Raw genomic sequence first — 24,752 nt, forward strand, 5'->3', positions numbered from 1 at the left:
TAGGGGATGGAAAACCTATTGATAAGTCAAGCTAAAACAACCAATTCTCTAATGGTGTTTTAGGTGTTCTCAAAGAACAAAGAGATAATTAATCTCACAAGTATTTTCTTTTAGTCAAATCAAAGTTTTTTTCTTATTGATAACTAAGCCTTTAAATAGGCTACAAAGCCACGAAATAAAACCCTAGAACATAAAGAAAACCAGCCACCACACATAAAGAAACCTAGTTGGCCGAAACTATACTTCCTTTCCTAATCTAAGTTTGATTAATTAACTCCTTTATATTAAATTAGGAATTAGTTAATTTACAATGGAAAGAATAAAATAAAAACCTTCCTAAAGTTATTTGTCCAGAAAATAAATAAATAAAAGACAAAAAGTAATGGTAGTTTCCTAAAACAAATTAGGAAACTAAAAATGCTAGCCTTTTGATCAAGTTGACTTTGATCAATCTTTGACCTCTTTGAGCTTCAAATCAGCTTCTAGATTCTTTTTAGGATGCCAAATAAGCTGAATATGAAGTCCCACACGTTGCCCATGCTTGGAAAAATAAGAAAAGGCTAATACAGTAAAATACAGTAAAGCCAGCAAGCAATGCAGCAAATTCGGCCAAATTGTTGATGCTGTCCGTACAAGCCCTTTTTGATTGCATTTGAGGCTGCTTTAACTTGATTCCATGACCTCTTAGGCATATGTATTGAACCCATAAAGCATTGGAACCATTTCATGCTTCCCGGACTCCAAAAATGTACCAAAACCGTCACCCGGGTCCGTATCGGCTTCCACCACTTGGATGCTTCGAATAGGTTTTGTATCTTCAAGTATGGACAAGCTCTGTTAAGATTGATTACCCTCTGTATAAATACTCCCAGGTTGCCCTTAAATTTCTTAATTTGAGCTCTTGTGATTGGCCTAGTCTTCATCCGTGTCGAGTCAGCACCCCAGCGGGTTATCGGTGGAGCGAGCTCGGGCGGAATCACATTAATCTCTCTCTGTTTTCCATTGGTATGGATTCACTTGTAATTTCTCTATCTTAAAGTCAATGGAAAAGAAGGAATGAAAAGGGGAAGATCAGATCTGCAACTGTTAGGAGTGAAAATTTGCAATAGAAGGAGATAATCTAAAGGTCAGATCAAATATTCAACAGAAGGGAAAAATCTAAAGATTAGGATTTAATGGCGAAATAGTGTTTGAGGTTTGAGTAGTCCACTTATCAAATCGACCATTTGGTAGGAGGTAAACATTAATATGGAGGCAAAAACATTTCAAATGGTGAAAGCAAAAGGCTATTTGGTAGGAAGTAAAAATTATTCATTAGAGTTGCAAAAATTATAAGTATATTAATTACCGATAGATATGAAGAAAAGGATCATTGTTTTTGAAAATATATTTATACAATATTCATTCAAGAAAATTGTTACGAATTATTTTAATTAGTCTCTTTTGTTTATTTATCTTTTTTTTGCTTTTGCTTTTGTTAATTTTATTTTTATAAAATTCATATTTAAAATTTATATTTTGTTGACTTTACTGTTTGGGTTTTTATTGATTTAATTATATAAAATTAATATTTAAAAGAGTGAAAAGTGAATATTTTGCTAAATTCTATATATAAATTAAACTCAAAATTATTGCAGTTGGAATTAAGTCTTAACATTTGGGAAATTAACAAATAGTTAAATAACGTTAATTAAAATTTTTCAAATCAATTATTTTTTATATTAAAAAATTGAAAGTTGAAAAAAAAAATAATAATAATTTAATCTTCTTAAAGGTATAAAGGTTATTTACATTGCCGCCAGAGAAAATAAGTAACAAGCTCCAAATGGCAGATGAACGAGGACTAAAGTTGAATTGTTTCAAAACATGGAGACTAAAATTGATTTACACTAAAATTCAAATACAGCAATTAAAATTAACCTTTAAGAAAACACTATTAAATCTTCTTTTTGGATTATAAATATCATTTATTATTATTATTATTATTATTATTATTAAGAGATTGGAATGCAAATCGTCAACTGCTGAAAGATTAATAATATTGTAGATAATAATTTATTTATCAATTTTGTAAAATAATATTATTTTTAATAGTGCTATGAATATTAAAATATTCATTAAATTTATTTACAAAATGACATATGTTAAAATATTATTAGTTGGTATGTTTTTATAATCTAAGTATATACAAAAAATGAATTGTTAAATAGATAAATGAATTAAAAAAAAACTAATTAAATGCCATATTATCTGGCATATCATTTAGTAAATAGATTTAATAAACATTTTAATAAGTGTCATATTATTGTATTGTTTTACATATTTGTTGTGTATTTGTTTATATATTTAGAATATACTGGTTTATTAATCATGAATATATTGTCAAATCAATTAGTATTTTAAATTAGTACCTTTTTTATTATCAAAAAATAACTGGTACCTTTTTTTTTTTGGTAAATCTTTTTTACAGTACTTAAAAGTATTTTCAATTATAAGTACAAAATAAATCTAGCAAGATATATATTAAATACCAATGTATTAATATTTAATTGGCTTAGAGTATTTTTAAGAGGTTTTTCAAAGTCTAAATTTCTCTATTTGAATGTGTGATACTTATTTTTAATAACTTCAACACCAATAGATTTTCCAAGTTGAAAGGTTGAAATAAGAAGTACGATTTGACTTTTTAAATGTAAAAAGTCAAATCCATTATCCACATAAAGTTTTTAATATATTATTTATTGTTTTACAATTTTAAATACACAATTATAATTATATTTAATTTCAAAAAAAATTAAGAGGAAATTCATTATTTTTTTAGAATTGAAAAATAAAGAGTAATATTGGTGTTGGATAAAAATCCCACTTTTCATTTTAGAAGATTTACAAAGTTGCTCTTTATTTAGAATATTATGTTCTTAAAGCATCAAGGGACTCTCTAGTTGTATAATACTCTTTATTTTAAAGAATTAATCTTTAAAAAATGCTTCTAATTTTTTTCTTTTTATATTTTGATTGTTTAATATAAAAATTAATTTAATTTAACTTTTTAAATGCCATCCTCATATTTTTTAATGGATCATTTTTTAATTGGTGTTACACAAGTTTCAACAAATTTTTTTTATAGAAAAATATATCTATTACTTTATTTCATGGAATGCAATGCTTTAAGCATCAAAATAGAGAGTATTACAGAAAATCTTTTTGGAAGTCTCCATAAAATTTCATTCGGTCTTTAATTACATTTATCTTTTCAGAATTTCACTTATTCATCAACTAATATTAATATGTTTGATCAGCTATTATGTTTAACAGGTATGATTTTTTGAATTGGTTTTTTCTTTTTCTCTTTTTTTTTTTCCTCCCTTGTCCCTTTAAATTTACATAAAACAGAAAAAAGCTCTCAAGACTTTATTTTTGCTGAATAAAATAAAACTCTTGGATTTTTTTTACACTTATTCTAAAACTCTAAACACAAAATAAAAGCATATCAAAAATTTAAATTTCCAATAACAATAAACATAATCTAATGTTTTCACTTATTTTCCTTAAATTATTAAATAAAAATGTAAATATTATGAAATACATCAAGTTCAATATTATCAAATATATATATATATACATAATAATAATAATAATAATTAAAGAGAGTAAACAAAATGCCCAAATAACGACCTAAAAACCTAACTATTAATATTGCCATTGTACAAAAAATTATGTATTTCTTTGTACTAGGGTATAATAAAACACCGCATTAGAATTTGGAAACACCTCGACCAACCAAAAATAGAGGGAAAACAAAATTTCACGAGGCAGCATAACAAAGCTCAAAACCACCTTGATTTTCCTTTTTATTGAGATCACATCTAATAATACAATCATATGCACTTTTAGACACAAATAAATTATCGCTTGAGAAATAAAACTAAGAACTAACAGAGTACATATCAAATTCTACATGAAAACATACGGAACCTACAATGTTATATAACTACAAGAAAGAAATGAAACAATCACAATTCATGGAGGATCTGCTTTACCAGCACAGATGATATGGTATTTCTGCTGCTGCTAGGGTCGATGATATACATATTTTGTTCTGGGGTCCACAATCAGACCCTTCCCTCCATTCACCTCCAAATCGTGCCTGTATTCATCATGGATCAATTACCACATTAGAACCAAGAATCTGGTTACATACAAACACAGAATTATCACAGAACGTATATCAAATTTCTCCAGCTCAACACTTTTTCACAAGTGATTTGCTTAAACATCAATTAGCCAAGAACAGGAACAAATTCAAGAAGGAAAAGGATAAACAAACTCAACTGAAACACGAAGTCGGGAATGGTCAACTGCTCACGAGGAACATATCTGAAAAGCTGCAGTAGTCGATCTACATATACAACCTTTTTCCATGCCTAAAATTTAAAAGTCCAAAATAGTCAAAACAGTAGATCTTTTAAAAAAAAGTTGCAAAGTAGTCAAACAGTAGATAGTTTATGAGCGACAAATACACTATAAAAAAGTTTCATCATACCACATTGTCCACGAACAATTGCAGAGCAAATATAGCAGCCTTCAGTCCAAAAGTTGGGTGAAGGACGTAAATTGCCTACATAAAAGGACATAAATATTAGAAGCAAGATCATGGGTATGTTATTGATGATCAACAAGATGGAAACATCTTCAGTGCATACATGAAGATTTCGTTGATGTTTCCGACCAAGTATTTGCTGTAATCTTCTCATCCATCCAAGGTCAGGCTGACTGCTCCAGAAACAGGTATTGTGGAATAAAGTGAGTAAAACAGGATTACTTTCAAAAGCATTTTACACACAATAGGACCTACCCAGATATAGTCATTCACTGGTTTTTAATAGGGAATATGAACTAGAAATTGAAACGCCAATTATTTTCATTTTATCAATTATTTCTATAATTCTAATGAACAAGTTTCAAATTCTTATCTCATACTCCAAATAGTATTTGTTTGCTTTGCATGTGTCCTTGGCTCTAGAGAGATCACATTAATCCACGAATTTGGCTATATACCTCAATGGGGAGAAAAGTGTTCGACATCCTGCTTGTCAAGGGACTCGAAAAGAATAATGCGTTGTGGCAAGCTTGACTGGTAGTTTTATTTATTTTTTTTTTTAATAAAAAAAAAAACAAACTACTGAGCTCTGTGCCAAAAATCATCTAGTCACATTTTAGCAGCTAGGAATATTTTAAAAAAGATATCCCCTAATTCCTGAGAATTCCTAGTCAACATGAACAACCCATGGCAAACAAGTTGGCAATATGCAGTGATGCTAAGGCTTAAAGTTATCCATTTCTGAAAGGCAATCACATATACTTACAGCTGCAAAGATGCTGCAGAATGGAAGTATACAATAGTATAAGGCTTCTGTATCAAAGGCTCAAATTCCTGAAATCAATAATCAGGACAGTGATTACATATTCAATAGCAATAAATAGATAAAAGTACAAAAATTAGTAATCAAGATGAAATGAGCATATGAAAGAGGAGAAGATTTTCCAGCATCTAACAGAAAGGATTGTTAACCAACGATTGTATCAGCAAGTTCATCTCTGCAAACACTAATCTCCAGACCAAACAGCAACATTTAAAAATTTGATTACCTTAACAACATACAGCACAAATCGCTCCAGATCAAGACATCTTAGCAGAAAATGTGCCCCCACAACAACCATAACAGGGCGGCCCTCACTATCAACTCCACCACGGTACCTGAAATTGGGAGAAAAATAGATATATATCTGATTTAATGTTGATTGCAACAGAAGGTAATTAGTCCAAACACATGCACTATTTTATATTGCAAAAAGGACAAACACATTCCACAGTCATTTGTTTTTGACAATGGGAAGGATCTTAAGGAAACAAGTCTGCAGATATTTCTGCCAAATAATGCCTTATTACAAATCATAAATCTTGTAGTGGAGGTTGATCACATAACTATTTATGAGTTCCACTATGTTCACGAATATTAGCATCATATCATTTTTAAGTGACAAACTTACCTTCTTTCTTACTAAGTTGGAATTATGGGTTTTACAAACTATATATTTCAAATCCCAAGGGGAATTTACAGCAAGGAGAGTGCACTATATTTATCGGTTGTACTTGTACAGGTCTCTGAAAATTACAGCCTCAAGACCCATATTGCCACTAATATAACTATTTGTAACTCTAACTTGGACAATTCATATTATGGAATGGCAGAAAACTGACTGTTTGCAAAACAACAGAAACCTAAAGTTGGCATGTCAGAAGAAAAGATGGATGAGAACTTACACAATTTTCATCTCAGCAATTTCAGAAAGATTAAGAGAGTTTGCCTTAGCAAGGTATCTTGAATGAAGTGAGTACTCTTCAGCAGCAGATAATGGAGGTCCACCAAGATCACCAAACCCAAGCAATTTTGCACAATTCCATCCACCTTGTGCTTGAGCTGTTTTCTCCCATTGCTCCTTGCGTCTCTGGTCTGGATCTTTTATTAAGGACATGAAGGCAGGATCTAGGTATGAATCCAAGTACGATGAATTCCTAAAAAATGCAATTATTTGTATGGTCGGTTGTTAAATTACAAAAATAAACATAGACAATTTAGCCCCATCAACAAGATCAAAGCACATGAGTGCACAGCAACCGTGGATGTAACAAAATGAGGAGTTGCTAAGATTGTTTTATTATAAAAGCAACAGCTTTGAACTAAAGAACTGCTAAATTCTAATAGAGAGGTGATCTAAGCAAAATTGATTAATAATAAGTTATAAATATGGATTGAACTACAAAGCTGGAAAAGGTTTATCCCATATATGGTTGTGGTATATGACAATATGATGCTAAAACCACAACAAACACAATATACCAAGGAGTACAACATGATTTGTGATTACAATCAATAATGTTAGAATTTCTTTTGAAAGTTCAAAATCACATTGAATTGGCTACAGAAATGTAGTATACAAAACCATAGTTACAATGCAAACATTAAGGAATATTTCTAATTGTAGAAGTGTTCAAAACATTCTGAAAAATGCTTCTGCAAAAATCTAAATTGCTGATAGACAGTAGCATAATCCCTATTAAAATATCAGAAACACATCGATAAAAGAATGTTGCAAACCAAAACAATTAGAGTCATTATGATATACATAAACATATCTTTGTATTGAACATACAATTCCAATCTTGTTACTAGTGACTAAAAGTCTTAGAAAAGAAATTACTATTATGAGTATTAAAAAATGTAAATGTTTTATTATAAAAGCAACAACTTTGAAATATAAACTTCTAAATTCTAACTGAAAGGTAATCTAAGCAAAATTGATCAATAATAAGCTCTAAATATGGATTGAAATACAAAGCTGGAAAAGTTTTATCCCATATATGGTTATGGTATATGACAATATGAAGCTAAAACCACAATAAACACAATATACCGAGGACAACATGATTTGTCATTACAATCAACAATGTCAGAATTTCTTTTGAAAGTTCAAAATGAGGTTGAATTGGCTACAGAAATGTAGTATGCAAAACCATAGTTACAATGCAAACATTAAGGAATATTTCTAATTGTTGAAGTGTTCAAAACATTCTAAAAAATGCTTCTGCAAAAATCTGAATACTTAATAGCCAGTAGCATAATCTCTATTAAAATATCAGAAACACATCAATAAAAGAATGTTGCAAACCACATCAATTAGTGTCATTATGATATACATAAATATATCTTCGTATTGAACATACAATTCCAATCTTGTTACTAGTGACAAAAAGTCTTAGAAAAGAAATTACTATTATGAGTATTAAAAAATGTAAATGTCTTAAAATCACACTGACCTTCGTGCCAAGCCAACATCACTGACAGGGAGATCACTTGGAGCTTGAGGAGGCCTAGGAATGGTCTTTTTTGGCAAAGGCTTTATTCTGATTTTACGTTCATCTATAATCGTCTCACCATTTTCATCTCCTACATCTGCAGGTAATTTTGATATGGCAACCTCCTCCTCATGTTTATCTCGAGGAAAATAAAGTGGAAGCAATCTACGTAGAAAAATGTGAAAAGAAACAGTTAAGCTTCTACTTTTTTGACAGAAACTGTAATAACTAATAATCTCATTAAGCACATATGTTTCAATTCGTAGCTGCATGTTCAAATAAAAAAATTGCCAAATTCAGAAACCTTTTATATATCTCCGTATCAGTTGATGTAGTAGTACAAAAGACTACAGCTGTGATTTTATCTTTCTGCTTCTCAAGAAACCGTCGTACAGTCCCTGAGCAAAAAGAAGACATTAGATGGACAAGAGAACTAAGAAGCAATTAAAATTACAAAATCTTCATCAAAATTATTATTCCCAAACAAGTACAATCTTCCCTCTGTACTTATCTGTACTTACATCATTAAGTGCTTTAACACTCATACAAAAAGGTAGCTATATATGTTTGTCATTTGATAATAATCATTTTTTTGGGCCCCAAAATATGACTCCATTGCATTTGGTACAGCAGTTAAAGTTAGAAAGTCATCATAGAGGAGTTAATATTTCCTGAATGAAATTGTACGGAACTATTTTCCATAAGAATATGTGGTGGCATTTCAATATTATGAATTCCCAATCATGCCAAAACTACTCTAGCAACTCATGGAACAACTGTTAAAATGTAGAAAGTAACTCACTTATAGCAACATGGGCAGCTGGTTCACGAGGATAGTTTTTATTCTCTGTATATATGCAACCCATTGCGATGCTGCATTCATACATGTCAGGGAAAGTAAGTTCCAAACTTCTACAAGCTTATAGAAGGAAAGCAAGTGTTGAGACTACAGGAAAGAAACTAATGTAGCATTAGCTGCAAAGACACCTTCGAAGCCGATTTTCTATGAGAAGTTCAAGGCAAGATCGATAGCAATGACTAAGAGCATTCTCTGCAGCAGTATGGTACTTTACTGCATATTTGGGACCTACAGTATGGATAACCCTCCTGGAAAAGATACATGGGAAAATGGAAATTACATAGTAAAGAATATAGAATGCAGCTGAAAATACTCAAAAACAAATTACTACAACACAACATAAAAAACTACTAATAAAAGATCAAAGACCAAGGATGCCCAAATATATCTGTGAGATTTATACTTGGTGCTATAACTAGACTGATGGAAAGCACGTTATGAAGCATAAGTACAAACTGATAGATGCAAACCCCAAATATTTTCACTAGGACATGCTCCTATGTAGAATGAAAGAAGTTAGCATTTACTACAATAAATATACTAATAATAGACAATTGCAAGGAATAATGGTATTGTCACTGTGGGTGCAATGCAAAAATGAGGATCAGAGATCAGACATTATACTGCTCAGATTTCTGGTTCTTTTCAACATGAAAGTAAAAAGTGCACCAGTAAACCCACCTCGCAGGAAGGTCGTATGCATTAGTAACTTTTGCCATTCCTGTTCGACATCCGCCCTGTCAAAAAAGATATATGAAAATTGTCATCTCCTAATGTATACATGATTTATGTCAATGAATATACCATGTTAGACTTATTAACATCATCAAAGCATTGCCATAACATTAGGTTCCAATCAAGTATTGACAAAGAAGAAAAAACATCAAGTATAGATAGTGCTACCAGTGTTGCACATTCTTCTGCAAGACCAGGTCCAGCTGCAGCATGCAAACCAGGACTGCTGTGTGCTTCATCCAAGCTCTATTAACAATCCAATTAAAATCACATCAGAAATACAAAAATTATTAGCCTAAGACATGTAATATTGAGTAGTGAGGCAATCATGCATTCTTAAAGGTGTTCTTGTACTGAAGGGTGAAGTACCTACTTTCCTTAAGATGCATTCAGTTAGAAAATCAAGTAAGTTATTCACGAAATTTATTAATCATTTATCAGGTGAAAACGTGGAGTGCCACAGTAAGACCTCCATGCCAGCACAAAAAAATGAACAAAGATGCACCATAGTTCAGGGGAATTGTCTGTCGGTACTCCTTTATGATTTATCAATAAGTCAACCAGCTGTCTAATCAGTCCTTGTATAAGGAGCTTCACAAGAATCCTCAGACCTAGTTATTCAGAACCAAGACTAAAGATCTAAGTTAAGGCTAAATATCTGAGTTTCTCAACTCAATTACCAAAAGAACCATTATAATCAGCAAATTTGGTTCAACAAGCACTAAAAAGGAAGAATTTCTCAACATCAGGTGCAGGCAAAATTCCAGTACGTGTTCAAGTTCAACATGGAATTACTTCAGTTATGAAAATCATTCACACACATTAAAGCTTGCAAAACTTTACTGATAATGGCTAGCACACTATATTCACATTTCTAAAAAGTTCATAACTAAAAGAAAAAAAGTTTTCACAATTGTTGTTTAGCATGTCTGAATATGCCCGATTAAGTCCTGACAAGTCCAGTTTTTAACAATCTTTTAACCATTTCCTTGTGTCAGAATGAATACCAAGAGTAAAAAAATCAAAATCAAAATGTCAAAGTCATGCAATTGTAACAATTGATACCTTTCCACTTCCTATGAACAGAACGAACCAATCGTTTAAAAGAGAAGTTTTCTGCATATTTATACACACATCTATCATTATAAAATGCTCACCTCATTTGTAGAATTTACAACAGCATCCACTTCAAGATTCCATGGGTTGCCCCTCCAAAGATATATCTTTAAGTTAATTTCGTGATCAACTGGAAACCTCGAAACATTACCATTGCTACTGCTGTCTTCCCCAGGTGGAGAAGTCAAAGGATCCGGGAAGTAGGAATTAGAATATGATGGATCTTCATTCTCATATTCCAAAGAAGCCCTGTACTCAGCATCGCTCCACCTTGGAACCTGATCCAAACTGACAACATAATCCCCATTATCAGTTGGTGGTCCACCTGGGGTCGAGGTGGGAGCTGTAGCCACAGTCCTATACATTTTCGTGGTATTCAATCACAAGCTCGCTCCTCTAATAAAAAACACTGCCATAAACCAATTCCTTCCAAACTAAAGCTTCAATGCCCTTACAATTCCGAAACTTTCATACCCAGACCAATCACAGAAACCCCTGAAAACAACCAAAGAGACCCAATTTGGTAAATCAAAATGTCAGAATAATTTTGTCAGCGCAAACAAGATCCTACACACACCCCAGTTTACATCATTTGAATTAAAAAAATAAGATTTTTTTTACATAGTTTAACATCAATTACTCTATCAAGCACCATAAAATTGCAAATTCAAATTCATATTTCCAAAATAAAAAACGCAGGGTGTAAAACCCAGAAAAATTAATAATTCCGATCCACTTCCCTTTGGCAGCAGAAGAAAAAAATAAATAAATAAATAAAAATTTGAATTTCACATAAGGACTTAAGAAAATTTAAAAAATATCTGACAATTAAAACAGCCTAATGGAGTCAATTTCGCTAATAATGTTGAATTGCTGCTTCATTTTCAAAATTCCCATAGATAATTTCGTTCAGCTTCTCGGCAATCAAACAGATTGCCTGGAAGTTTACCAGAAATCGAAAACCAAAACTTGAAGCCAACAATTGAAAACTCAAAGAAACCCTAGAATTTGATGGGGAAGAGAAGGAAATTACCTGTGATTTAAGTCCGGTTATCATCGTTATTTTTTTATTTTTTATTTTTCGAATTTCGTCGCCGAGAAAAATACCAGATATGTTTTTATTTTAACGAGTCGGTGAGCTTGAAAGCACAATTTGCCAGAAATAACTTACGTGAACAAATTATATTAATTATTTATTTTATTTTATTTGTTATTATTATTTAATATTTTCCCTTTTTTTATTTGTCTTTTAGTGTTGATTGATTCCTTAAATTTCAGAATCAACCCTCCTTATTTCTCTAAATTCCGTTTAAGACCCTTAAAATTGATTTATTTCTCAACCAACCTTGTGATAATAATTTTATCAGACCCCACATTTGTTAATTTTGTTTCTCCAAATGGCTTTTTGGTAATTTAATTATAATAACACAGCCTTTTGGAGCCAATCCGTTTCTATTCAATGATTTTTTATTTTCTTGATAAATTTTGATGTAGAAATTTCACATTTATATCTAAACTCCAACAGTAGCAAACTCCACCATGTGCCCGGTTCCTTTCGAAAGTGATTTTAAAATTTTTAAAATTATTTTTAAATAAAATAAAAGTATTTTCTATATTCGTTTGGCAAAGGATATGAAATCTTGCTTTTCAAAGATTACCTATTTAATGATTCTCTAAACAAATTACCATCATTTTGCCTTTAGTTTTTGTTATTTGTAATCAATCAGTGATAAAAATCCAAATTTATGTTAAAATTATTTTTGCCAAATAGTATGAGAAGTGTTTTCATCCTTTCTGTAGCATTAGGAAATAAGGAATCACATCTAAATGGGGTCGCTGTGGCCAAAAATACTTTCAGTTTCCTATTTATGCAATAACGACATGGATGGATTTGTGTTCCCAATTAAGCAAGGGAAAAAAAATGCTTCTTTGCATTATCAGCTTGCTTTTACATTATCATTTTTTTGTTTTTTTGATCAATGTGTAGTTTCTGTACCGTCCAACAGTTTGCTTATTGAATCTCACTACAATTTCTCTAGTGAAAATCGTTACAGAGAGCCAGCTTATCAGTAAGAATTAACAGCAAATGTGACAAAATCTCACACTTCATATGGGTTTTGCTTTCTTAAACTGCTGATTCAGAATATGAAATTTGTATGCAAAAAAACTATTCCAGAAGATCATGATCATGAACACTAAAATGTAAAAGAGTTTTATATATATATCCTGTTGGTTAGCTTCCCAATTTCCGTCAAAGTCGTCAAGTTTCTGCATTTCAACGTGAAACTCTTATTGATTACAAGCAACGGTTTTGACAAACTAGCTATATGCTCGTCTAAATCGTGTTTATACACACAAAATGTGTCTTTGTTTCACAAATTTGATCTTGATATACACATGGTGCTGCTGATCTAAGAAAGCACCATCCAAGGATTCTTCAATCACTTATACCAGCTTTCTTCTTCAACATTGAAATAAATTTGTCTCTATCATCCGGTGACATTGCCTCTGCTGAGCAATCTCCAACTCCCCATTCTGCACCACGTACGCAATACTTGTCTTCAATTTGTTGACGATTCCTAAAATTTCCATCATATAGCATTACAGATTAAGATATCATACAAAGTAAACCTCGAAACATCTACCCAACTACAATTTATTTTCAAAAATCGAACACTACCAGACCTTCCCAAGTATAATATTCTGTAGAGACGAATATATAGTAGGCAGTATTCTGACGCTGAAAACCAAAATTATTTTGATCTATGAAAGCTTGTACATGAATTTTTATGGCATTTTCATGTGCAGCAGAAGGCACAAGCTCATATATATAGACTTAGTATTTTTTTCTTTCTAACCCATTAAAGTTGTTTTGTACTTTGTTCTAATGCAAACAATTAGCATGCAAAACCGATAACTCACTTTTCTTTGTTCAACTTGGAACGCTCAAGTAGCTCTTTAACTATTGGAGATGATTTAAATCTTGCATCATTTTCAGCATATTTTTTCTGGTTTTCTTCTGCAAATGAAACAAACTATAAACACAAATTTTCTTTTTACCACAACAGGAATAAACTGACTTTCCACAGCTCGTTTTGCTCTTCCTAGTAATTTTCAAAAATAAAACATCAATGAGGAATGAAGATCAAACCATTGAGACGACTAAGAAAGTCAACTTGAGGTAACTGAGGGCCAGGAACTGATTCAATCCCAGAGAATCCAGACAGAAATCCAGCGTTAGCTGTAAAAACCAAAAAGATGGCATCATCAACAAATCTTTATTTATAATTGTATTATGATACTACATAATGCCTCCAAATTTTTTCCAATATAAGCAAATGAAAGACTAGCATATAATGAGTCAAGCAAGCCCATCATATAGCATTCACTAAATAACTGAAGCAGAGAATTCCAGCAAACTTGGCTCAATTAATGAACCAAACCATGGTAAATAGTATTTGGCTTACATATATATCCAATTATAGTATTTTTTAAGATACAAAATGTGAAAGGAAAAAAAAAGAGAAGAAAATTCATTGCATAAGGAATTCACAGAACTATATAGCACATGTGACTAAAAGTGAAAGGAAAATGAGGGACCGAATGTTATCTAAAATCTAAGAAACATGAAAATAGCGACTACCATAGAATTTTCTTAACTCATCCTCAGTGTTTCAAGAAAGTTGGTCTGATTGTAAGCATAAGTTTCTAATAAACAAAATAGAAAAAATAATCCGTTATTTAGTTCTTTATTTTATTTCACTAATATTAATTTTATTTTAATTTATTTTTGGTAGAGGAGATCAGGACCCAAAAGGGCTCTCTGTTTTTTCTTACTCGGTTAGAATTTGAAAGCTTGGAATATGATAAAAAAAGAAAGACAACCTAATAAGCCAAACATGGATTACACAGCAAGCACAAATGCCCTTCTTCATAAGTTGTAAAACTAAGAGCTTCACTCTGAGTCTCAGTTTCTTTATGCTTTAGATTTCTGGTTTTACTCTATAACATATAAACATATATACAAATAGAACTGTGCTGGATTTTAAAGAGAAAATATAAGAAAACACAGCATGAATCAGAGCAATTTTGAATTTTTTTGGGGGTACCTGGATTTGACCATAGAAGAATGGCTATGGAAGCAGCCAAAGGAACGGACTTGGTAATAACTCCATGAGATGAAGAAGTAGAAGAAAGTGTTAGCGCTTTTGGGGTCTTAGAGTGGAAAATCTTAGATGGGTTATAGGGTTTTCCAGAGAGTGCGAAGTTGGTGATGGACGAAAACTGCGAAAGAGTGAGGGAGAGAGACGAGACAGACGAGGAACCCATGGTTGGTTCCCACTACTCTCTCGTTCTCTGCCTAATCTTCTTAAAACGTAGATAAACGGTTCAATAAATAAAATACATGGAGATAAAAAAAATAAATTAATTAATAGAATTACCACTTTATCCATGTCAAAGGAAATAAAGATGCTTTCCGATTATTTTTTTGGAAATAAATCACTTAATATACAAATTATTTAAAATTTTTTGGTATTTCATATCATTTGAATTCGTATTCTCATAGCCACAAATAAGAATATTCAACAATTGAAGATGTCTTTTTCATCAACGATCATTTGAATTTATTTATTTATTTTTATCTAAAGCGTCTTGAATAGTATGACATTATTAAAATATAACATTACTTAATGTTGATGATCGGTTTGAAATTGATATATTTTAATAAAAATCAACCTATCAAATTACTAATAGATTTAATTATTTTTAATTTATTCTAAATTTATTTCAACATCATATTCAATTTGATCTAATGTAATAATGGTTGATTTGTATTGAATTTGATGGTCGGTTTAAAATTGGATTAAGAATTCAATTTGTAAACTTTAGATTTTAAAATTTTAGATATTAGTTAGTTGAAATTTTAAATTTTTATCCTTTTTATTTATGTAAAATAGCCAAATTTTTTATTAAAATTTCTAAACATTTTGAAAAACAAAAGTACTTATTTTCATAATAAGATAAATAAAATAAAATAAAATAAAATTAGTTAAAATAATATATCAATTAACTAATTTCTTTAGCTAAATAATGTAAATCAATATAAATATTAAATAAAACAAAAGCAACAATAATTCATTAATTCTTTTTAAATATATAGTTTTAATTAGTTTGGTTTGGATTGCTTTTATCTTTCTTTTTTGTCTCTTGAAATAGATTCAAACCAAATCGATTATCGGTTTTAAATTTTTAAAACTAATTCAAGTCAATTAAAAATAATCAATCCAAACAAATTTATTAGGTTGAATTGGTATGCGTGGTTATAAGAGGGAACGTCACCCATTTAGTGTCTCCAACGGAAATGTTAAATTTTATATTTTTTTGGTACTAAGGTCCACAACAATAGAGCATGTGGGTCTAATAATCTTTTGTTATCAATATATTTGGATTAAAGGGAGAAAAGGTAAAAAATTTGATAAGTTTAAAAAACTGTATTCAATTTAATTTTAATGGATATAAAAGAAGTTATAAATTTTAAAATAATCCATATATTATTATGAAATTCTCTAAATTTCATATAAAATTTATAAAAATTCATTGAAATATTTGCACTTGAATTTAAATTTCATATTGACATTTTTTTAGACAGTTGCCCTTTTAAAATCCTACGTAGTCCATTTAAAGACATTATGTTTTAAAATCTTGTTTATAACTTTTTGAAAATTATAGGATTTTAAAAGACTTCTATTAGATCTTAATTGAAAATACAAGGATTTTAAAAGATTTTTATAAAATTTATTAAAATCTCAATTAAATATCTTTTAACTTGTATATATTCTTTTAAAATATGAATAAAATACCCTTAAATTTTCAAATTATTTTAAAATTTTTTTATATTCTAAATTAAATAAACTCTTCTTTATTGAGGAAAGCAAAATAAAGGACAAAAAGAAGAAGTATTTATTAATAATAGTTGTTTGGATAATGAGTAAACAGAAAGAAAGGAAAATGATAATGAAAGCTAATAAATATTTTATTATAATAATAATAAGAGTAATTTTGAAAAATTAAAAAATTCACTGAAACTTTTTTCTTTTTCATCTGTTTTTGTTAATTTGGGAAGAAAACAAAATTGGTTAAAATAAAAGGATTGATTCGATATTTTTCCTTCATTTTTATTACCTCATATTCCATCAATCCAAATATAGTGTAAGTTAATAAATATTGTTATTCTTGTTGGTAAATAATGAACCCCATCACCATTTAATAAAATTTATATTTTAGCATTATATTTTTTTAGCACTTACCATTGAAGTGCAAATGTTAAAATTTGATACTAGTATTGATATTTAACATTGAAGAGCTCATGCCATTATCAAATTTTATAATTGGTAATAGCAAAATGAAATTTATTATTGGAGATGTTCTTATATTTCAATTTTCATTTTATTTTTATGCAAGGACTGTTTAGATTTTTTTTTCACTTCTTTTTTTTTTGGGTTTTTTTTTTTTTGGGGGGGGGGGGGGGGGGGGGCACAATGGGGGAAGGAGGGGGAGGGGGTTAGGATATATGTATCAACAATATAGTGATGGAGTACTAACTACATTTGAAGAACCTAGGCATCATTCAAGTCTCCAAACATACGAAGGCTACTTGAAAGACTTCATTGTGGGTCAAAATTCTAATTTGAACATGGAAGATTGATAAGAACGAGCTCATCATGCCTTAGTCGTATCTAACATGAATAAGAAGTAATTTGGGAGGAATAAAAGGAAGGAAAGAGATTTGCATTCGATAGTGCGGTGCTTAGACGTCATTTCATGTAACTCTCAACTAATGGATGAAGGATGAGCTCATCCAAGCTTTGCAGTCGAGGTGGCAATTGATTGAGGAAGACAAATCACATCTAAACATTTGTCATTATCACTAATACATAGGTCACCTAACTCCAGTATGTCAAGCAATGTGGAGGATATTCCATGCAAAATCAATAACGAACCTTTGAGTTACTAACAAAGAAGTAATTGGCTAAGGTAGACCCATTATCATGCCATAAGGGCAAAGCAGTAGCTGAGGTCGCAATCCATGTCTTCACTGGACATCAAATTGCAAATAGTAGAAAGACTTGCCATATGATAATGGAACATGGAACATAAATCTAAAGCTGCTCAATGTTATGTGAGAAGAAATGAAAAGTTGTGATGAGGCATAATGGAGAAGATATTTTAAACCCTCAAGTTTCAACATGATAATGTTGAGTCCACAAAGATAGGGAGATGAGTTTGAAGGCAACCTGCTTGATGGCTTAAAGAGGAATGCAAAAGCAAATATGAATGTAGGTACTAGAGTGGATCTGGATATACTTGTTGAGAAGAACCCAGATGAAGCTGCTAAGAGGCATCAAGAGGATGCTACTACATCAAAACTAGATGAATACAGAAAAAGACAACAAAGCGAGCTTTTAACCAAATGTTATCCTAACTCTAGATCATCCATGATCTTTAGAGGAAGGTGTATTACATTATTTTTCATTCGATGAGCAAAGATATCGAGAATGCAATTTTGATCATTCATGTAAGGGAGCATAAATCAGATACTGAGATTGAAAAAGCGACTTAAGATGATGTGTCAATGGTTACGGCAAAAGCACTTTAGCATAATCTTAGATTCAAACCCATATTCGACTAAGTAGGATACAAACCATAAGCTAGGCCAGCAGCAATGGAAGCTCTAATGAGGATTTTATCACATCATCCACCACAATGCGTCAATAGCAAAGCCTAAAGAAAGAGGACCTTCGTAGTTACACATGCAATTACATTCACTGACAATGACATAGAGACACTTTATTTAGACCATAGGAGGCCCTTATACCTTGAAGTAATGATTATTGAGATCTATGTCTAGGGAGCGTTGGTAGACATCGGATCCTCTATAAACATTAGCCCACTTCGTGTTTTGGAGATCGCGAATTTTTTAAAAGCCAAAATAGTTTAAAATGAGATAATCATAACTAGATTCGAGAATGATACAAAGAAAACCATTGGTTATCTCCAATTGGAGCTTAATATTAGACCACTTCATCTTTCACTTGGTTCCATGTGCTGAACGTTAAGGTAAACTACCACATTTCGCTAGGAAGGCCATGGCTCAACGAATGCAAAATTGTAGTCTCCATATACCATTAATGTGTGAAGGGATGCTTCAGGATGAAACCAATTCAGATTGTTGCCAACATAACTCCATTTGACCATTTTGAAACCCATTATGTGGACATTGGATTTAATGAGGAGTACACTATAACTCTGGATGGCAATTTCAATCCTACAGGGACTCCTTTACCATCATGGAAGGAGATCAAGCACCTAAGTGATGATGATTTAAGAACAACAATAAATGAAAAAAGTGAAGAAAAAGAAGACACACATGTTGAAACCCCACAACCAAAATGCATCAAAGTTTTCTTGCCCAATGGAAGGATGATATATTGCTTATGAAGGCATGTGAGACTTAACCATGCCTTATGGAAAGATCCCCAAAAGGAAAATAAGTCTTTTTGCATAGATTTCAATCAACTTACTGACATGCCAAGACATAAGGAAGATTAGAAACAAGAAAGTGGTTGATGACCAAGATAGTGAGGAGCCTTTGTTTTTAGATTCCTTGTTCATAGTAGATCCTATATATCCTAAAGTTGACTGCTTCTTTACAAAATTTTGAAAATTTCCCAATCTGGTCATTCCAAGCTCCTTTTGAAACATTAATGGGTTTTTTTGTCACGGAGAACCATGAGACAATTTCACTCTCACTTTCTTTCATAAGTTAAGGATTGGAAGAAATGACTTCTTAAAGGTTCCCATAACATTCTTTATTCCATCTGACATCGTGTGTATTTGGAATGAATAGGTTGAAAAGGAATTGAAAAACAGGAATAGGTTCCCGTAACAGTCTATGTTTTATTGGACTTTTTGTCCAATTTGTCTAATTATATCCAAATATAGTTCAATTTTTACTCAGTATTTAACTAATTGACCAAAAAATGAAAATTTTTTTCGCACGATATCCAAAATTTACAAACTTTATTTCAATGAAAAACATGTAGGATGAGCAATAAAAATCTAAGCTCATCTTGGTCCAAAAATGTCGTCGGTGACAAAAACACACTTGGAAAATTTTTGTCAAATTTAATGTTAATGGATCTATTAGATCATGAAAAATTTTGACAAACAAATGGTATCAATATATTCAGAGGGTCCAAAATAGGAAGGAAGGGTATATGGGTTAAGCTAAAATGGCCAAAAAATGGCCAACTTCTTGGAACCCTAACCAATCATTGTTGTTGGCTTCAAACAGCCGATCTCAGCTTATTTGGTGGTGGATTGGCTGAAAAATTAGGACTTTGGTTGAAATCTAGTGGACTTTAGGTTGGTTAGGCGCATGTTGCTTGTCGACGGCGGGAAAACATTGAATCGACACTAACCCAGTTGGTTGTCGTGATGGGTCAAGTTGATCTAGTTTTGAAGGATTTTGGAACTTTTTGGTATTTTTCAATTTGTTTATAAAGGCATGGTTCTTGAGATATATATATAGACTTTAGATCTACTAAAAGACAAAAACATAGACTGATTTGGATACATATGAAATACTAAATTTAAAAATTTCTTAGAACCATAAATTTCTAACAATAACTTGAAATTAAGTGTGCTATTAGTCTACTAACTTGTATCAATAAACTCTACGCTATGATGTATCAGTCAACAAAAATTTTTGATCGCACAAAAAGTCAAATTTGGAACCAATAAATAGATCACTTGATCAATCTTTGTCAAAAATTTAAATCTAAATGTTTATCTGGAATGGGTTATTACACCATAATCATCATAAAGGATCATAAGTTTTGTGTTTTCATCTATTGTTTTTGTACAACCTAGAAAAACATAAAAGTACAGCTTAAAAAGTTAATTTAAACACACCAAATTATCAAAAATAGGTAATAGTACTAGTAAGCATCAAATGCAAATGAAATATGTAACAGTAATAAGATCATCAGCTGTGAATTCATTGAAAAAATCAAACAACTATATATAAATATACATGTATCTCCTTTTATTTATTTTTTATCTTTCTATTAAACATATGTAAATCCAATTTCTTATTCTACAATATATAAGTCATTGCATTAGATTGATCTTTAAAAACCGAACATGTAAGGTCTAAGAAGATAATTAGATTTACAAAGCTAGCTCATATGTCGTATTCTTTTAAAGCACATATATAAGACAAACTATCGTAGCTGGCGTAAATAATTTAAAGGTAGAGCATAGCATTGCCAAGGCTGAGGTTGAGGGTTCAAGTCCCTCCTTCTGCTCCTGGCTTCGTTGTTTAGCGATAGCGAGTGGAGTACATAAGCTCCTTTAGAAAGAGGGGCGGATCGAAGGTTTGTCCATTGGGATTGGGCATGGATAAGCCTCAACCGGGCCAACACTGATGAAAAAATGACAAAATCAAAACTTCTCTCATTGCATCATTAACCCGTGTAGGATTAAAGATCAGGTCCAAGATTTGAGTGAAATCGACCTTCCCTCTCATCCCAGGGTGAGGTAAAGAATTCAATCAAATGTTTGTTGTTCAATACACTACTATACAAGGAGATGATAAAAGGGTGGAATGGTTCTTCATAATAAGAATCTAATATACCGATTGTACTGATTGTATGTCGAATAGGTGCTTGCCCCTAAGCCAGTGTCCATCTTCATGAAATGATGTTGGTGGACAGGTGGGGACTAGCCTTTTATCCCGATGAACAATGTTCCATAGGCCGGGGACAAGATTCGAACTTGCAGTCTTCAGGTCATTGGCCTAATGAGTCAACCAATTCCTCTACCCCGCTTTTTCCCTTTCTCTTTCTTTCACTATTCCCTGGATCTTGACCTATCTCAATATCCCTCGCAACACACTCTCACCTAGCTTCATGGTCACACTGATAACTCTTCACTATCTTGCTATCTGAACTTGAAGATTTAGTTTATGTTCCATGAACTCAATAACCACTTATTTGAAATGCCATAGTGGGTGCAGTTGAATTGGGACCAAGACAAAGAAAGTGCTTCTATCGAGGATGCCCACACTTCGGTCCCTTATGTAGTATCGATTGATCTTATTCTTATTGTGTGCCTTGTGAGTGCGTTTGGATCCGCAAAGGCAATCGCTCGGATGTTCCCCTAACCTAATCCGAGAACGGACCGAAGGGAACCACAACATGGGGAATGTTGAGTCTCATCGCAAGGCTCATTTTGAGTTAGTTTATTAATAGCATTCAAGGTTAAACATGACCCCTTGAGAATTACCAAAATACGAAGTTATCTTAACTTCTATTGTCCTGGCTGGAGGCTTTTAAAAACCCGAAAGAGTATTGGGAAGACTAGACAGCAAGGCTTTGTCAATAGCAGATAGGTACATACCCTTTATATTCCACATAAAAATGCGATTAGCTTTAAACTTGCTACCTCAAAGGATTTTTGAAGCTATTAAGCCACCTTTTCAATTTGAAAGGAGGTGAGAAGTTTGAATCCATGACATTTTGTACCCAAAACAAACACGCTACCAAGCAACGCTACATCCCTTTCAATTGGCTTACAGTGTCATTGTAGAGAATCTCTTTCTTGTTTTCCACATCTTGATTTCTTTCTTTAATACACACAAACTATCTTGCTATTCTTTGTTTTGTCTCATATTAATATAAATATCCCTCTAGGCTCAAGGCTCTAGCTAATAGCTAATAATTCTACTTCCAGAATAAATAATAAATTTATTTCAACTAAAACAAACTAATATTAAGAAGAACTAATACACTTCGCATTGATGAAACCCTTGACCTGTGTAATTAGTTGATCGACCTAAAGATATGATGCAGATTCAGTGCGTAAAGAATTGGTGCAAATTTGCAGCAAATGGGACTGCGATAGTGAATAATTCCCATGCTCCTATCACAAATGCTAGAATTCAAGATGTCTTATACACCCGTATTAAGCAGCTTAGCCTAAATATACTTGATAGATTCTCTTACCAATTCACCTATAGGATTGTTATCTTCTAGTAATGAACTTCTCAATAAATAGAATGAAACATAAATTCGAGCTCCCAAATAGCGTTTGTCAATTTCTAACTTGTGGTCCTCTATCGAAGTTGCAAGCCTTCATATTTCTAAATGTTTAGTTGTATACAAATATATGAGCTTTTTCCCAATTGGCACATTCCAGGTAGTGTTTAAGAGCCTCCGAATAATCTCTATCGTAAACTGAGAAAAATTGCCTGCAATCCAGAGCATAAAACAAATCAACGATGAGAAATAACTTTTTCAAGCTTCAGTTCAAAAGACCCAAATTCAAATTCCTTTACTTCATGATTTATCCCTTTATGAAGAATTAATAGAGAATTAAAAGCATTAAAAACAATGGATCAATAATCAACACTTATTGTCTACCAAAACCGAATATTAGCAAATGCACACGCAAGGAATTTTAGTATATTTCTATGCCTCACAGAATAGATTATTTTAGCAAAGTTTTCAAACAGATTGCAGAAACAAAGTTCTTCAAATAGATTGTGGAAAAACTAAACCCACATTCATTCAAACAGATTGTACACAAATATAGGAACAGCGTGTCATGATTTCAGGCTTAATTTTAAGCATCTAATGTTGTAACTGTGGAAATGACTAAGAGAAATATATACTCACATAGCATGTTGCCACAAGAATAAAATTTCTTAAGCAGAATAGAAAACCCAAAGAAATTTAAACATCAGAGGAAGAATTGTGATCATCAGCGATAACGTTGCAATCAGCCTGTATAGGAAAATTTGATCAAATTGAAGGCTGAGAATTAAACAATTTAAAGAGAAATCTAATTCAAATAAAGTTACAAGCTTCAATGTCCAATTATAGCAACCGCAACAGAGGAAGAGCAAGCTAAGCATGGAGACGGGAATGATGGCTTCGATTACACTTCTACCTAATAGCCGTGAAATCTCCGATTCTCATCTGAAGGCCGAGAATCTCCATGGACGACTTCTTCGTTCCAATCTCTCTCTACTCTGTTTGTTTATCTTGGTCACAGATAAGAAAGAGATAGAGACTAAGAGAAAAAGATGGTGAAAAAGAAGGAGAGAGAGGGGAAAAAGCCTAAGAAAGAATGTGAAGCAACTGACCTGGAAATTCGACTTTGGGAGTGGAAGTAACAGGCCTTCTTAAAGCGTCACGGCGTCTCTTCCTCCACCAAGCGGCCGACCTTTTCCTTGGCATTAGCGAAGGCTCTCCACGTGATCTCCATTGTTGGTTTTTGCAGTGCGAATCAAGCTTTACGGGAGCAGACACTATAAAGAGGAGGGAAAGAAAAGGAAATGGGCTTTTCTAATTGAAGGTATAGATAGATGGTGTATGTGGCAAATTTAAGCCCAACCCTGTTTAATTAATATTTAAAATAATTTTTATGAAATTTTATAAACTTAATTCACTTAGCTTGTAAAAGAAATTCATATTAATAGCGATGAAATATTTGTCCCAACCTATATAAAATAAAACCTTGCTTCTAATTACTAATGTCAAAAACAAAATTCATTGCAAAGCAAACATTGAAAATATATTTTCATCGCTATACATTTTTTATAGCAAATTGTTTTTGTCTCTATTATCTGGTTAAAAAAAAATGCATACCATTCTAATTCATTTGCCAATAAAGTTGTAATGTGACTATTTTTTGTTAACGACAAGTCATATCGCAAATGATTTATATTTTGCGACTACTATATCACTTTATATGTCAGATTTTTTTATCAGTTGTATATGCAACAAATTAAAATTTATTTCGCTAAAAGAGATTTTGGTAACAAAATTATATTTCGTCGCTAACTATTGCCGCTAAAGATGAATTTTGTTGTAGTGTTAGTATCCAATATTAGTTAACTTTGCATACAAAGAAAATTAATTTCCCCGGTGCAATGAAAAAAATATACGTACTATCGTGAATAAATAAATAAATAAATAAATAACAAACCCAAAAAAATAAAGATTCAAATATATAAAAGAAGGTAAATCCAGTAGTTTCACAAACTAGAGAAAGGAA

At 31.7% G+C, this 24,752-nt stretch overlaps 2 protein-coding genes and 1 long non-coding RNA gene across 6 annotated transcripts; all 3 read right to left on the minus strand.

Annotated features, from left to right (window-relative positions):
• Positions 1–3,823: 3,823 nt before the first annotated feature.
• On the minus strand, positions 3,824–11,818 carry LOC107428894 (uncharacterized). 2 transcript variants are annotated; one of them, XM_016039494.3, is made up of 15 exons: positions 11,662–11,817; positions 10,670–11,123; positions 9,681–9,758; positions 9,459–9,514; positions 8,906–9,025; positions 8,721–8,791; positions 8,223–8,316; positions 7,880–8,083; positions 6,326–6,577; positions 5,650–5,758; positions 5,367–5,434; positions 4,704–4,773; positions 4,544–4,618; positions 4,333–4,424; positions 3,824–4,147 (listed from the first exon to the last, which is right to left on the minus strand). In XM_016039494.3, exons 2-15 carry the CDS (start codon positions 10,991–10,993, stop codon positions 4,072–4,074), a joined length of 1,689 nt encoding a protein of 562 aa, XP_015894980.1. In that variant the 5' UTR covers positions 10,994–11,123; positions 11,662–11,817; the 3' UTR covers positions 3,824–4,071. The 2 variants fall into 2 exon arrangements, with proteins under 2 accessions (XP_015894980.1, XP_048318576.1); XM_048462619.2 differs by lacking the exons at positions 3,824–4,147; positions 4,333–4,424; positions 4,544–4,618; positions 4,704–4,773 and adding an exon at positions 4,819–5,134 and having other exon boundaries at positions 11,662–11,818.
• A 999-nt stretch (positions 11,819–12,817) lies between these two features.
• Positions 12,818–15,002, minus strand: LOC107428887 (uncharacterized). Its single transcript, XM_016039485.4, has 4 exons — positions 14,738–15,002; positions 13,780–13,869; positions 13,551–13,647; positions 12,818–13,207 (listed from the first exon to the last, which is right to left on the minus strand). The coding sequence occupies exons 1-4, from the start codon at positions 14,955–14,957 to the stop codon at positions 13,066–13,068; spliced, it is 549 nt and encodes a 182-aa protein (XP_015894971.2). The 5' UTR covers positions 14,958–15,002; the 3' UTR covers positions 12,818–13,065.
• A 7,272-nt stretch (positions 15,003–22,274) lies between these two features.
• Positions 22,275–24,041, minus strand: LOC132799307 (uncharacterized). 3 transcript variants are annotated; one of them, XR_009635221.1, is made up of 4 exons: positions 23,839–24,041; positions 23,580–23,736; positions 23,369–23,476; positions 22,275–22,941 (listed from the first exon to the last, which is right to left on the minus strand). It is a non-coding gene; the product is annotated as an uncharacterized LOC132799307 (long non-coding RNA). The 3 variants fall into 3 exon arrangements; XR_009635220.1 differs by having other exon boundaries at positions 23,554–23,736; XR_009635219.1 differs by having other exon boundaries at positions 23,643–23,736; positions 23,839–24,031.
• Positions 24,042–24,752: the final 711 nt, after the last annotated feature.

Source organism: Ziziphus jujuba, chromosome 12 (genome assembly GCF_031755915.1).
Source record: "Ziziphus jujuba cultivar Dongzao chromosome 12, ASM3175591v1".
In the NCBI taxonomy this organism is placed as follows: domain Eukaryota; kingdom Viridiplantae; phylum Streptophyta; class Magnoliopsida; order Rosales; family Rhamnaceae; genus Ziziphus; species Ziziphus jujuba.